Consider the following 16444-nt stretch of genomic DNA (forward strand, 5'->3'; position numbering starts at 1 on the left):
TCTGAATTTGATAATCTGGGTCACTTGGTAATCTGGGACACTTGCATTATGCTTTAAAAAAGCTTTAATCACCTTGCTTAATGCATGCAAAGCTTAAAACATTCTAATAAAGGTGTGTCACATAAAAAAAAAAACTCTAATTCAATCAACAGCAGGCAAAAACAACACTAACAGATTATTCTTTCTATTGGGGCTAGAGACCATCATCATCACCGACCACCCAGTGCCGTCTCCACGTGTTTGGTGAAACCAATGGCTGCAGACCACAGGACTTCTTCTGTGGTTTTTGGATCATCTCTGTTCTTTAGAGAGCAAACTGATTATGTGCTAGTTAACTAACCAGACCAGGTCAGTTTAAACAGACAGGGACAGACTGGATTTACCAATAACTCCTGACAACTGCAGACCATATGTTACATCTGTTTAGTTTATCTTTCTTTCTTTTTTACTTCAGGAAATCCCTTAGTGCATATTCCCCCATTTGAATAACTCAAATTACTGTCCTAGATGATCAATATCAATCATGTTTGAGAAAGTGGGACAACTAAAATGTGTTTGAAAAAAATAAAATTGGAAAAATAAAGTCTCCTTTCATTAATTGTATTTCTTGTGGGAATGGTAAATCCTCAGCCTCATGGAGCAGAGCTGGGGTGTTTTATTGTGTTGCAGCTGAAGTTGTGGCCTCAGATATTAAAGCCAGCTGAGGAATTTCTTCACATAAAACTCTGCCTTAAATACTTCACACATCTGGGGTTAGTTTAGAGAAGGTTAAAGGAGGATTCAGAAAGGAACACGCCAGTTTTCGAACCCATCACTTCTCCCAGCGAAGAATACAAATCTGGTTTACGCAGCTGCTTTGGAGAATCTCATCGTTGTTTTGACATTTGCACAACAAAGAAGCAGAACAGGGGGAGTATCACTACGGCATCAGTGAAAGAAAACAAGGATGATCACCGTGGTCCATATTCAAACGGGTTTAATACAGTTTAACAGAACAAAACTGCACAGACGTTACTGTTATAGACCGAGAGGTATGACAAATATGACTGAATGAGGCTGGAAACCTGTTTTTGTTATGATCACAAATCTCATGAAAAGACAACAATATTTTCTGATTTCTCCACTGTTTGTAAAAAGGCTCAGTAATTTCCTGTAACAGCTGGCTTTGCAGCTTTTAGCAAACTTGACTCAGACAGGAGGAAATGCAGCATCTGTTGGACACTAGTCTCAGTGGCAGATGAATACATGTTGCTGCTAGTGTTTCCAACAGCAGGACAGTGTGTGTCAAAATACGCTACAGTATTTGTGTTCACAGTGATGAAAGAGCATGCTACCCAGTGCAACATTGTCGCTCACTGATGTTTTACACAACAAGGAAGCTCTAGGCACAGAGGAATAACATGAAATAGGCTTTGATACACACACAGTACTTGTTAGTAGGAACGATCAGGGCAGCTTTTGGTCTGCACATTGTTTACTATAAGGAAAAAACAGAATATGACCAGTTATCTTTTAACATGTATTTTCACAGTCATTTGGTTTTTTTCTGTGCACAGAAACTACAAGTTCTGCAAAAACTAAATCCAGGATGATCAACTTCTCTGGCCACTTCAAATAATACTACATGTCATGTAATATTCATGACAAAGTGCCTCAAAGTGACACCTATTGGACAAAACACATCACAACACTTACGACTCAGTGCAGCAGCACATGTGTCATTTTTCCTGTGATTGTCTTTATCAAACAAAGATACACAACATCTGAGAGTGACACGTGTATGTGTGTGTTTGTTAAGAGGCCTGTGGCTGGCAGTCCTGAGTTTCTGTGCTGCTGTGTTTATAGTCTTTGTGTAAGTCCAATGGACCATACAGTGCCTCCAGTACAGCCAGCATTCTGCTCTGGACTGAATCCACCTGTTCTACTGGGCAGTATTCATCTAGACTGGACCTGAAAACACAGACACACACATAAACAAGCACATTTAACTTCGCTTCCTGAACTACAACTCTTTCCAAGATCGGCTTGATTAAAAAAAAATCCAACTCCCGCTTGTGTATTGTGTCGTTTACCTGGACACAGTGACCAGTGTAGGTCTGGGCAGAGGCGTCAGAAACAGCTGTACAGCTGTGATGAGTCTGTCGATCTCTTCCTCAGTGCTGATGTGGTGAGGCAGCTCAACAGTGTCACAGGTTAACCCCGCCTGATGGACCTGAGAGAGAACAGGTGGGGCGGACAGGAGACGGACATCAGATCAGACGGGAGGACAAGAGCGAGAGTCAGGGTGAGGAACAAACATGGAAGGATTATTATGCTGCATGTATCTGCTCATAAATAACGGGCTGATAGTTAAGTGAGCCCGAGGATCAACAAAATCATTAGGCAAATTTCATTGCAATCCATCCAATAGCTGTCAAGATATTTCCCTCCAAACCACAAATAATAATAATAAAAAATACAATGATATATGGTGTAATCTTCAAGCTGTTTTTAATTGATTCGTTTGCCTTCAATTCTTCATTTATTATTATTATTAAGTGCAGAAATATATGAGTAAAACTGCTTCTGATGTCAAAAGTTAAATAAATAATAAAATATTCTTAATGGATTAGTCAGTAAGATCAGATCCAGGAGAAAGACTTCAATGGTTGAAAAGAAAGCACACTCATGGCATTGGATAAAATAAGTAATTGTTTGGGTTTGTTTGTACCTTTACACAGTATAATAACAGAGCATAATCGTTTAACAATACTACAGATATGACTTTGATACATCATTGTGGCTGTTGCAGCATTTGCACATTCACAGAGCAGATCACAGAACAGTGCATTAACCTTATTCTTACCATCTCGTAGTCGGGCTTCGGGTTTCTTGACTTCAAACTGAAAACCAGTTCGGCTAATGAAGCCATTCTGAAAACACAAAGAAAGTCAGATCACACACTCTGACCTCGTCCAGAATCAATCCCCATCTACTGAGTAGTGCACAACAATTATCTTCTGTCATTTTATCAGAGTGACTGAATTCTTATAATGATTTCATGATCTATATAATGCTCTGAATAAATTCCCACCATAACAAGTGCACTACTTTGAGCTCTCAATGAGTGAGTTATGACTCACTGAGTTATAATGTCAAATTAGTATGATTATTATTATTACTTTTTATGAAAACTATTATTATGAACAAGTAACCTGAGTGTCTGTTAGACAAAGAGAATAGTCACTGTACAATCCTCCCACTGCACTGTGATCCCGCCACACACGTTCTCACTTAGTTTGACAGGTTGTGGGTGTTTACAGATCATATTTCCACTGGTTCCTTTTGTTGCAGCTGTCGGAGCTGGACGACTTCCACCCGAAAACGTAACATGATTACTATAGGCCCTCTTCACAGCAGACATTTTGATACAAAGCACAGGAGTCATTAGTAATATTAAGAACTGAACGGTGTTCCACTCAATTACAGTTCCAGAGGTCTGAAATCTTTGACATTTACTGTCTAAGTGAACAGACATTTACAATACTAATCATGTCATTTGGTTTTATTTTCTCTAAAACGCGCCACAGTGCAGTATGGGAGTGTGAGCAGAAAGTAATGTGAATGCCATTGTCAGCCCTTTTTTCATACCCTTAAGTTTGAGGTCACTACACAGAGCTTATATTTCAGAGTAAGAGCTCGGACAAGCATTATATACAGTGTAAAACAAACAATGTCCTTACTTAAATTAAAACTGTACAATGTGTTGTAGTCTTTTAATTTTCATATCTCTGTTTTAGTTTACTTATTTCTTTTCCTGTGTGCTTGTTTAATTTAATGATGTGTTTGATTTTTTCCAGGTTTCCTGCTCTGAGCTTCTAGCTTACAGTTACTGTTGTGAAAGAATTTATAGTCCCTTTGCCACTGGTCAAAAAAGCAACCAACACCCACTAACATTTGGCTTTTTGTCTGCAATGGGTGGTCTTTGGTCTTTGTTCCATCTGTGCTTCTCCTGCATAAGAGCTCTGTGTTTTATATCCTGGGAGAAAGGCATGAAGGCAGGTTCCAACTGCTGAATTCCATCAGCTTTACTGTCTGACATGTAATGGCAGTGATTCAAGCGGTGAGGTTTTTTTATACATTAGCCACATTCCCACACACAGCTCTTAAAGCCATATATTGGCAACAACTGTATTCGCAAGCTGAGTACTCCCCAGATGATGGTCAAACTGATTTGATGTGGGTACCTATTAAGAATTACATTAGCTTCAAATTTAGGGTACATTCTATGTACATTTGAAACCATTTCACATGTGTTTAATTGTGATTAAAAAGTATATAATAATGCAGCGTGGTATAACAGTGAAGTGAATCCAGGGAAGCTTTACCCGAGGTTACCGGCCCAAAATTTAACTGTCTCTTCTCCATCGTCCTGTAGAAAATCAGCAAATGCTGCTTCCAGATCCTCTAACTGATGTATACGACGGTACACACAGTCATCGAGCTCCTCCTAGACACACACACACACACACACACACACACAATATATCTGTACACATACAACTCATGTTAATTATCAACACAAAACAAACACTAAACAAATTCTTCTGTTCAGTCATTATGGGATGGTTCCTGAAATAGGACAAATCACTGCAGCTCCAAGGAGTAAAACAAAGCTTGTGCTCCTGAAGTAACTAAAAGTGAGTGTAGACTATTAGATAATACAAACTTTCAGTGGGTGAAATAGGGAATTAATGTCTGAGTGTCTGCTTGATAGGATTATGTTGTATATTTAAAATATGGACGTACAAATGTTATATACGTTTTTTAATTATTATACTATTACACACACATTTGCTGTGTCTTGCCTCGCACAAACATACTGACAGATCTTTGCTCTAAAACAGCTTCAGTTCTTCATATTATGGGTTATGCAAATGTTCCTCTGAGGTTCTGCTCTGTCAACATGATGGGATCACATCATCTCTGCAGATCTGTCTGCTGCACATTCCTGCTGCTGGTCTCCTGTTCTACCACAACACAACGGCTCTACTGGGAGGTCAGTGAACTCTCTGTTGTGTCATTGTCCATCAAACAGAACACCTTTGTGATGTGGTAGAACAAGAGACTGGCAGCAAGAGCGTGCAGCTGACAGATCTGATGAGGATGTGATGCCATCAAGTCGACATGGAGCAGAACCTGAGAGGAACATTTCCAAATGAATATACTTATGAATTAAAGTTCATAGAAAAAATAATAACACTAATAAAGAAATAGTGAAGAGGAAAATACCAACAGTTTATACTCTGTATGAACATATATACCCACATTATGTAGTACTACTTGTACAACCACAAGTAGTCAAAGTTACATATACAGAGATTTTTTATTTCTAGATTTTTATACATGTTCTTGCACTGAAATTAAATTCTTAGTCCCTCCTCACTCACTTGTGTTGCACAGGTACACTAGTATTTTCCTAAAATGTTCAAACATGTTCAACCTGTGTTTATTGTCCTACAATGTGTGTTCACCTGTAAGAGTGTGGCCGTTGGAAGCAGACTGACTGTTTAAAACCATATTCATAAATAGAAACGTGTCTGACCTTATCAGCATCAGGGCTGGGTCCTGTGAAGCGATAGAGCTCCTTCATGATGGCGTACTCTTCCTGGACACAGGGACAAGACAGAGTCAGACAAACAGACAAAGTCAAATTAAGAATAAAGTTCTCGCTGATCTCGCCTCGCGCCCCTTGGGAGAGTAATAACACTTTTGTTATTACTCCAAAAGTGTTTTGTGGACTCAAACACTTCACCCACCCCTACATCAGCACAGTGGTGAGTAGATGAGTGAATTTTCATTTTTGGGTGAACTATCCCTTACATCCATAAAGGTGATACAGTATCAGGATCCATCCCTGTGTGAGATCATTATTAAGTCTTATCTAACTGAAACTTCCTTTAAATGGTGTCCTTGTAACGCTGTTAAAAAGTTACTTTCATCAAACCTCATTAAAAAAGGGTTCAAAATAAAGTGGCAGTAACAACTCTCTGCAATTGAACACATGACTACATAAAAAGTATGTTGCAGAGCTGTGTAGTGGATTGGAGAGTGGAGTCAACCAACGTACCTCTGTATACATTTCCTTGAAGGGATTCTTACAGGAGAAGAAATCCAAATCAATGTCCAGGATGTATGGCTCTGTCTCACTCAGACATGGAGATATTCTCTTAACAACATAACTGGTTGATCCTTCATCTTCATCATCATCAGGATCATCTCCCAAGCGTGTCCCACCGCTGGACTTTTCTGCAATGATGTTGCTGCCCTCTGCTGGCAGGACTGTGGCAGTTGACTGGGTCTCAGAGGAGCTGGCTTCGCCTGCCTTACTACCCTCTGTCCTGCGTCTCTTTTGGAACAACCCCTCTGTGTCCTCCTGGGTTTTCTTGTCTGAAATGAAAGGTGAGAAGAGGCAGCATAAGGCCGTGTAAGATCAGCATCTATCCTTCCTCCTTAGTGAGCTGGATGAATTAAAGATATGATAAAGGAATGATAGGACACGGGAGAAAGAGAAAAGATGAACATAAGGAAGAATAAAAATAAAAGGAGAGTAACCATTTTCCTCTCTCTCCCCCTCCCCCCTATCTCTCTCTCTTTTCTCCCCTCTTTTCCCCATTTCTGTCGAGGCAGATGGCCGACCACATTGAGACTGGTTCAGCTAGAGGATTTTCCCAGTTAATGAGGGAGTTTTTTCTCTCTAGAGTCGCCAAAGTGCTGCTCATTGTGGGAACTGTTGGGTCTCTCTTTCATTTTTAAGGTCTTGACCCTCTATGTTAAGTGCTTTGAGATAATGCATATCATGATTTGGCGCTATACGAATAAAATTGAATTGAATAATCAAAAGTGAATAGATCAAAAATCAATAAAGTAATAATAAAAAATAATTAAAAAAATAATAAAAAAAAATAATATATATATGTGTGTGTAGGTAACATCAGGGGATGGACATAACATCTCAATAACCTGAACAATATAATGCATGCAGTATAAGTACTACCATAGATTATTTTATGAATATTTTGCTTTTCTTTTTGGATTCACAAAAGAGTTTAAAATAATCAAAGTAACACATTGTCTGAGTCATCAGAGTGGGTGCCTTAAAGGCACATGTTATTTACTGTAAGAAGAAAGGGAACAACAGCTACCACTGTTTTAGAATGCGTTGGATGGTTCAACACTGAAGACCATGCACAGTGAGAATATGTCTTTAACAGCATAGAACAGTTCTGTAGCTGACACTATTTCAGTTGCATGGAGTTTTCACAGATTGCTCATGAAATTTTTGGAAATATATTTTCCTTGTGTAAATCAAACTTCTTGAGGTGAAGCACATTGGCCAGCTCTTTGACCCATTCATGAATCTTGTTACTATTTTTTTTCATTTGGCAAAAGGCATTCAGAGAGAAATACAGCATTTCCCATTAATTACCTATACTGCTTTGTTCCCCCCCTCCAGATTCATGATGATCTGATGTATTTTTTTACATCTCTCCTGATAACATCAAAGATTTCTAACTTTGTGTTTGTGCCGTTGATTCACTGCAAACCTGTGTGCAGCGCTCTTTGCCCTGATGTTGTTCTCTCTCTGTGGTCAAAAAAATCCATAAAGTTTATACTGTCTTCAGCAGGCGGGCAGACCTCAGCATAACACCTGCCCTCTCTGTGTAACTGTCAGTTGGGTGCACTTGAAATTGTGCTGCGTACGTTTACTTTCAGCAAAAACAATATTTAGCACTTATCAGCCTGCACTGACCATAAGGAGTCTTTCACAGGACCAAATCTATTGAGTACATGCATCTCCTTCCTGTTCATAATCATTAAGAGGGGACACCACAGCTCTGGTCCCTGTGACACTGACATGTATGGTTTAGAAAAATCTGAAAGTTCAGCTTAAAAAAAAATCTGATGTGATCCCTTAATAAGATTTAAAAAAAGTCCATTTACAAAGGGACCTTTGAGTGTAATGGTGGGAGATTCAACACTGTCCAATCATCAAATGTATTAAATGAACCCATCACCTCCTCGTCTCTTGTACATCTGCCCACAATATACTCCAGGTACGTACCTGTGAGTAATGAATGACCTGCTTTGACAGGATTGACTTTGACCACGTTCAGTCTGAGAGGTTTAGCGTTTTCCAGCTGCTCCTCACAAACATAAAGACCATCACTGAGGAAGTAGTCGTCCGTACTGGTAACTCTGCAGAGACAGGAGAGGACCAAGACAGACAAGAGGGAAACAGAGGTGGGGAGAAGGTTAATAAAGATTATGCTAAAAGTTAAATCATGACAGCTTTATGAAGAAATCCAGGATGTTTGTGTTGTAGTGTAACCCTACCTGATGGTGGTGGTGGATGAGTCTCTGCCCACAGACATCCTGTGCTCTCCCTCTCGGATCTGCTGGGCCCAGTATGGATGCAGCCATGCTACCCAGGACACATGGCCGGCATACACCATGGGCATTATCCAGTTTTCTATACTCAACTCACTGGAGGGGGGAAAAAAAGGAAATATTACCCCAAATGCCAATTGGCATGGTCCAACACACACCTGTGCACTGCTGCAAGACACTGGAGCAAGTAGTATCTCAGAACATACTAGGTGAGAGGCAAACAGCCATAAAGGACAGCAGTCCAACTGTGATACTGCAGATTTTAAGGTATCTCTCTCTCTACCCTCAACCAAGTACAATAGAGGTGAATGAAACTTTGTTTATGGTGCTTGGAAAACCAAAATGTGACATGAAAAATGTTCACAGTGTCCCATTATTGTGGATTAGGGATTTTCACACTGTGAGCCGTAGCTCCACAGCTGGGGGGACAGGCGTGAGGTGAAGACACTGTGTGAGGTGAAAGGAACAAACAGGTTGGGGTTCTAAAAACCACAGGGAGGTAGTTTTTTGTGATGTGGCCCATTGATGCGGCCTGTTTTTCGGCACATCCACAGCTAACGCTACAGCTGTGGCCGTAGCTGGGGCTGTGACACACAGCTCATGGAGGAAATTAAGGTTTTTTTCTTAATCTTTTCTACAATCAGTGGCAAAATGTGTTCCCCCTAAACACACTTGAATTGGCTCTATGGCAACATTATTACCAGCTATAATTCTCACCTAGTAATTTAAATCAATAGCAGCTGTATGTGTACGTGTGTGCACTTGTACAGATATCTTTGTGAGGACCATTTTGAACCGAGAACCTACGGAGCGAGGGCATTTTGGGAAAGTGAGGACTGTCCTCCCTTTCTGACCCACTTTCAAAGGGTTAAGACTTGAATTTAGGGTTAGTATTAGGGACAGTGTGTTAAGAGGGGCACGGGACACAAGGTAACTTTATACTGTATCTAAGTCGTTTTTTAAATATGATTATATTATGGCAAAGAAGATATCCAGATGAATAGGTACCTTTGTGAGGACCATTTTAGGCATAGACACTACAGAGTGAGGACAATTTGACCGGGCCTCACGTTTTCAGAGGACTGTTTGAGTGTTTAGACTTGGTTTAGGTTAGGGTCAGGCATTTTCCTTTTAATGGTTAAGGTTAGGATAAGGGGCTACAAATGTATGTGTGTGTGTATACATGTGCGTGTGTATGTGTCATCAAGGCAAAATGTAGTCGTGGAGACACCTACTGTAGTGGAAACTACCAGTGAGGAGTTCTTTTGAGAATCATCTTCCTGTCTGTCTGTCTGTGGACAGATATTGTCACTGTGATAGCATCACAACTGTGGTGGTGTGTGGTGGAGATCTCATGAAAGGCAGTCTGAAGATAGATGTTGTGCGACTATAGACTGTATAAAAAGATGGACAACATCCACCCACTGTACAATGAAGCAAAAACATCCTGGATACGATGTTTACCAATCATGAGTCAACCTCATGATTGAGTGAGCCTCATGATTGGTCAAGTGTGAGTATAGGCCAATAGAGAGCCTCTTCATGATCACTATTGTGATTGGCTTCAAATTACGTCAACTTCATGATAGCAGCACTTGTATCCAGGATGTTTTAGCTTCATTGACCTATACTCACACGTGACCAATCAAGAGTCAGCCTCAGCTGTCAATGACGTTTCACCCAGTTTTTAATTGCATCAAATAACAAATTAAAACTAATCAGAAACGTGAACCCTTAGGCATAAATCAGTGTGATAGGAACTACCTAACAAGACAAAAATCATCTTTGGGAAAATTATATTTGACGTGTACATTGACTTTTTAGTTGGGTCCATGTCCCATCTGCCACCAGGGGGCAAGTGAGAGTAATTGGCCTCACTTTTAGGAGCTTTTGTGTCGTCCATCTTTATATATAGTTTATGGGTGATTACAGAGTACTTGTGTAATAATGTAGAAATTAATATTGTGTAGGCATCTACACAATATGTTATTGTTCAATCACAGCCATGACGCCCATAAACATTCAGTCAATATGTGAATGAGCACAAAGCTGGCATCGGACCACACTCATCTTTGAGCTCTGCCTTCTGTGATCTCAACTACAACCAGTAAACCTTTGATAAAACATATTCAGAGAGACACTTCCTTCATAGAAAGTAATTAGTAATTTGAGAGAATGATGATCTATTGTAATGCTTCGGGTTCCTGTGATCAGGGAGAACAGCAGTGGCTCTTTGGTTTGTGGAAACACGGCCACGCACATGGACATTCTGACACTTTTTCTGTGGATATGGATTTCACATAAAGCAGGAAGGTATGATCAAAGAGGAAACAACCACAGTCAGCTGAGTATATGAAGACCTATAAATAACATGCTCTTATTCCCAATTCAAGCCGACAGTGTGAGTGCTCTGTCCAAACCACCTAGCCCTCTTTGACAGCTCACGGCAGTGAGAGAGAATGAACTGAGCTGGATTGTAACATGCAGTATGTTCCAAACTGATCATACCTGAGCAGACTCTCCTTATCAAAGACAGTGTCAGCAGGCATGTTGACAGGGATAAGTAGATCTGGATGAGAGTCCAAATGAACCATCTTTAGGTTCTTGTCTGGGAGGTGCCTCGATGCAATGGCACGGTAGATGTGACACACCACCTATCCAAGACACAGTGAAATAAGCAATTCAAATAATTTGATTATATTATTATACATTGATTATATATATGTTGACAAATTAAAATTATTCTTCGAAACTTTTCATGGCGACATTTTAATGAGACATCATTCAAACTATGAGGTAATTTAGAACTTTAATACTTACAAAACCAAAAGTTATGCTTTTTGGTGACTTTTTGTTGAGCTGTTTAATATTGAATATGTAGGACTTACTAGCCCTAACTAATTACTTAACACAAATGGAATGTGATTAAGATATCTCTTAAAACAATTCTGACACATTACAATATATATCTTCACATGTCCTGTACTGATTAGTCACAATATTATCCACCCATCCTTATCCTTTAAGGGTTGTGAAGGGCACATATACACAAATATAGATATATTTCACTTATTTATTGAAATAAATTAAATGACAACTTCCCTTTTCACTAGTGAGGAGATTGTAACTAGCTTAAATGTAATTTCCATTTCAGGAACAACTTCAATTTCTGACATATCAACAGACCATTTTGGATAGGTGCCCTAATTGCATATAGTTTTCCACATGTCACAATATAATTTTCCATCAAACCATGGGATAAAAACATGAATCCTTTGAGAGGGAGCTGGAGCCAGTCCCAACTGACGCTGGCTGAGAGGCGGGGTACACAGTGGACAGGTTTAACAGATATTAAAGGAATAGTTCACCCAAAAATGATAATTCACTCATTATCTACTCACCACTATGCCGATGGAGGCGTGGGTGAAGTGTTTGAGTCAACAAAACCCTTCTGGAGTTTCAGGGGTAAACAGAGTACCAGCTGAATCCAATACAACTAAAGATATTAGGGACTTATCATCAGACGTAAAACAACAACAGAAAAAACACAAGATGTCTCCATACTGCTCCTGTGGTGTCATCCAAGTGTCCGTAAGCCCCGACATTCAATTTAGACTTGAAACAAGGTCATTTACGACGTGTTTTAAGCCCTGTGTCTATGTCACTTGTTTGCATATTCGTTGAGCAGAAATGTCATTTTTGATATGCAAAAGTCAATTAGAATGAGTGACAAAAGGAACTGTAGATATCTTAAAGATAATAAATATAAGATACTAATAAATATGTAACTTTCACTTATTACTAGTGCCCCTCACATATCTTTGAAATGCAGTTCTAGATATGTGAAATTTAATTGGATGTCTGAAATTCCATTTTCAGTTGCAGTTTTAAACAGAATAATTATGTGTGCTAATTGATTAATAATTCAATTTGGACTAATCAGAGCTGAATTTTAAAGATATATAATTTCATTGATGATATCTGTAATGTAAGAGTAATTGTGAACATCTAAAATGAACACGGCCACTCTTAAGAATTGTCATGAACTATTGATATCAAGAATCAATATTATGAATAATTGAGAATTGAGTTGTAATTAATTATTTCCCTCGCCAAGGAGGTTGTTTTTGTCTGTGGTTGTTTGTTCGTCTGTTTGTCTGTTAGTAGGATTATGCAAAAACTACTTGACGTGGACAGATTAACCTGAAACTTGGTGGAAGGATGTGCAATGGGTCAGGAGAGGATTTATTACATTTTGGTGCGGATCTGAATCAGGGAGCGGATCCAGGATTTTCTTCTTCAATTTCTCAAGCATTGTGAGATCAGGTGGGTTTTTTAAACATTTTTGTTGATCTCTCAGTGAATAATTCATGGGTCTTGATGAAAAAACCAGGCACGATTAGAGGACTGATATTTAATGTATGCAATTTGGTGGACATCCAAATAAAAACTGTTGGGCCTTGATGGAGTGCCCTTCTGCTTAGAATTATCCATAAATGAGTCTGAATTGAAGTTACGGGTAAAAGTTGACTTGTCATTATCAAGTTTCAAGAGAAGTGAATTGTAGATATATTTAATTAGGATTGTTAGTGCTGCCAGTCAAAATTACATTAGGGATTCTTAAATGTCAAATAGCAATTGTTAATATTTAATATTTACAATTTCTGTTACTGCTACAGATGAAATGTTAAAACAGCATACCATACTGTTAGTGCAGCAGTAATGACCATGTTACCGGCACTACAAAGACACAGAAAAGAAAACAATACAATATATAAGCTGCACTTTGCCAGAGCAAATATTGGCACTTAGTTGCCGAGGTTGATAAAATAAGTCTGCAGAGAGATTACTGGAGGCTCAGGATGATTTACCTCTGATCTGGAGGAGAAATCTGGCCCCCAGCCCAAACTGCTGCAGACTTTTGGCACCGAATGAGTTGGTTACAGATTCTTTTTATCTTCCACAACACTCTCAGGACCACTGTGATTATTTCAAACGTATCTGATTAGAAGTCTGGATCTTTCTCACCAGGGCCAGAACTAACAATTATTTTCATTATTAAGATAATAATTGATTAATTGTTTATTCATTGTGAATTATTCGCTGTGAATGAAAGACCTGAATTAAACAATTCCTTCAATAGTTGCAAATTTTTTTAAATCAACTAATTGATGAATGGACAACAGATAATTACTGCATCTCTTTTCTTATTTGAATCATTAAGAATATCGAGAACTAAGTTCACTTAGGGGAGGAAGGGGGAACCAAACCAGACCTCCAGAGACAACAAGGTGGTGTAATGTAACCTAAAGTTTGAGGGACAGCTGAAATGAAGGAGGAGCCGTGGATGGATGTGTCAGGGACCGGCACGACATCATCTCACCCCAAACACCTGAGAGCATTCTGGTCAAAGGCAAAAGATAATGCACAACTTATTTTAAATGATATTAACAACGTAACATGAAAATGTGCACATAAGGCTTTTAGCTGCTCTGTGCTGGTTTCCTGTAGCATTTACAATTGATTTCAGGGTCTGAGAGCAAACTACATTTCTAACTCATCATCTGTGGCTGGTTTATTGGAGGTTTCCATATCTGGAATGCAGCCTTTGTCAGTTTCTCACCAAAGGTATTGGTCCCAGTGCCAATAGAAACCAGAGAAGTCAGCTCACTACACATAATCAACAGAAAGCTAAATACTTCTCTCCTCACTTCAGCCTTTAACTCACTCTGACTTGTCTGATACCCTCAGACCTGTGCACTTATGAAATTCTTTTACTTTCATTTTGTACATTACATGCACACGTTATGTTTGTATTTAGAGAAGTGATATCTCTGAGCGTGAACAATCTGGTGCAGCTTGATTGAATTTAAGGGGACTGCTGCATGGGCTTTGTGGAGGTATGTGCTCTACTGAGTGCCATTCTAGTTTTCCATTGTTTCTGGTTGACTTCATTAATTTATATATATATTATTTTATTTAGCATCTTATGTTACCGTTGCTCTAGTATTTTATCTATGTTTTATGTTCATTCAGTCTATGTCTATGTGAAACACTAAGTGTGTGTTTTTTATTTCTTGCAAAGCACTTTGAGATACAGTTCTTGTATGAAGGGTGCTATTCAGAACAAAGAATATTGTGATTACTGAAGGTGATGTGTAGCAACTTGATAATATCACTAACAATAGTCACCATCATAGTAAACATCATGCAGTGTGGGAATGTTTCTCTGGGTAGTTTGTGGTCAGAGGAATCCACTTTCCTATACAGACTGCTTTTAATGGGTTTATTCAGCTGACGTTGTAGCAATCTGGGTATGCAAACACACACAGACACACAACCAGCTGCACATGTTCAGCGGACACACAACAGCGCAGCCTTACGTCGTTGTGGTCCTCCACGATCCACACCGGCAGATCCTTGTAGACCCTCTTCAGCGGTGCACGGCTCATTTTGACAGAGGGGAACTTCCGCTCACACTGATGTTACCGATAAACGTGACTTCAGGTAATAAAGGTTGTGTTATGTCCTCCTACAGCACACACACACACACACATACACAGTGACACACACACGGTGGCACACACATACACACAGTGACAGGTCGTAAAACCAGCTGCTGACACGGTGCGACCTGCACGAGCGAGCTAACACATACCCCGGAAATGACACCGATTGTTTTTATGTCCGGGCAGAAACAAGGAGCGGGATGAAAACAAACATTCCGTGCGGGTTAAAGCTTTAATATGATGAAGATGACAAATACATTGTTAACGCAAGGTTAATTCAATCTATCAGCTTGATGCATTATAGAAGAGAAACTGTTGAATTTACAGATTTAGAGACGGTAAATGTACATTAATCACTCTGTAAAATACACTGAAAATACATGTAGCATTATGAAGCAATATAATTTAAAGTTTTTTTCTAGTCATGTTGTCTACGAGTATTACTTATGTATCTTGAATAATTTCTGTATGAAAATACACCAGTGGCTCTGTGATTTAAGTAATATTGTAATACATTAAGCAATAATAATTATATATATAATTATTATTACTTAATGTATTTTATATTATATATAAATTATTATTATTATTATTAGAACTTCAGGGATATCAATCTGTCCATTTAGAAAGCACAAGGGATTGTGAATCTATTTCACCTGCTTTCGTGCAAATGAAAGTGACAACAGGTGCAATTAAGAGGCAAAAGTAAGACAACCCCCGAAAAGGGAATGGTTTTACAAGTGATGGCTACAGACGATTGCTCTCTCCTTTTCCTTCCTGACTGATTCTTCTCTGCTTTTGTGTGAACAGGAGGAGCACTGCCAGAGCTCTACAAAATGACCTCCAGCAGTTTACTGGTGTGCATGTTTCTGACCAAACTGTCAGAGACAGACTCCATGAGGGTGGCATGAGGGCCTGCCGTCCTCTAGTGAGACCTGTGCTCACAGCACCGTGCAGCTCAATTGGCTTTCGCCAGAGAACACCAGAATTGGCAGGTCGGCCACTGGCGCCCGGTTCTCTTCACAGATGAGAGCAGGTTCACACTGAGCACATGTGACAGGCGTGAAAGTGTCTGGAGACACCGTGGTGAACATTATGCTGCCTGTATCATCATCCAGCATGACCGGTTTGTCAGTGGGTCAGTGATGGTCTGGAGGTATGTCCTTGGAGGGTCGCAAAGACCTCCATGTCATAGCTAGCGGTACCCTGGCTGCTGTTAGCTATTGGGATGAAATCCTCAGAGCTATTATAAGACCTTACGTTGGTCTCCTGGTGCAGGACAATGCCCAGCATCTTACTGCAAGTCATGCCTGCAGAACGGTGATGCCAAAGATTGTGCAGTATGGCTACAGCTTCAGTCTGCTTAAAACATGACTACTTTTACATTATCTGCAATAACATAATTATTAATTATCATATGTATCATCCTAAAGGTGACAGTGCATAATAAAAACACAGAGGAGATTTTAATGATAATATATCCAATTTAGGTGAACATTTTTGAA

General features: G+C 39.4%; 1 protein-coding gene across 1 annotated transcript; it reads right to left on the bottom strand.

Annotated features, from left to right (window-relative positions):
* Positions 1 to 1396: 1396 nt before the first annotated feature.
* c17h5orf22 (chromosome 17 C5orf22 homolog) lies at positions 1397 to 15103 on the bottom strand. The gene is made up of 10 exons (XM_034613105.1): positions 14814 to 15103; positions 10939 to 11084; positions 8377 to 8526; positions 8105 to 8238; positions 6110 to 6429; positions 5585 to 5647; positions 4368 to 4489; positions 2846 to 2912; positions 2073 to 2212; positions 1397 to 1950 (listed from the first exon to the last, which is right to left on the bottom strand). The coding sequence occupies exons 1-10, from the start codon at positions 14880 to 14882 to the stop codon at positions 1794 to 1796; spliced, it is 1368 nt and encodes a 455-aa protein (XP_034468996.1). The 5' UTR covers positions 14883 to 15103; the 3' UTR covers positions 1397 to 1793.
* Between the last annotated feature and the right edge of the window lie 1341 nt (positions 15104 to 16444).

Source organism: Hippoglossus hippoglossus, chromosome 17 (assembly GCF_009819705.1).
Source record: "Hippoglossus hippoglossus isolate fHipHip1 chromosome 17, fHipHip1.pri, whole genome shotgun sequence".
Lineage (NCBI taxonomy): Eukaryota > Metazoa > Chordata > Actinopteri > Pleuronectiformes > Pleuronectidae > Hippoglossus > Hippoglossus hippoglossus.

Bases quoted from the DNA above. Each gene is read 5' to 3' on its own strand.
- c17h5orf22 (XM_034613105.1), bottom strand. From the start codon at position 14,882: ATGAGCCGTGCACCGCTGAAGAGGGTCTACAAGGATCTGCCGGTGTGG. The intron at 11,085-14,813 runs GTAAGGCTGCGC...TGTCTTGGATAG, and splicing joins TCGTGGAGGACCACAACGAC to GTGGTGTGTCACATCTACCG. The intron at 6,430-8,104 runs GTACGTACCTGG...CTTTCATTTCAG, and splicing joins AGGTCATTCATTACTCACAG to ACAAGAAAACCCAGGAGGAC.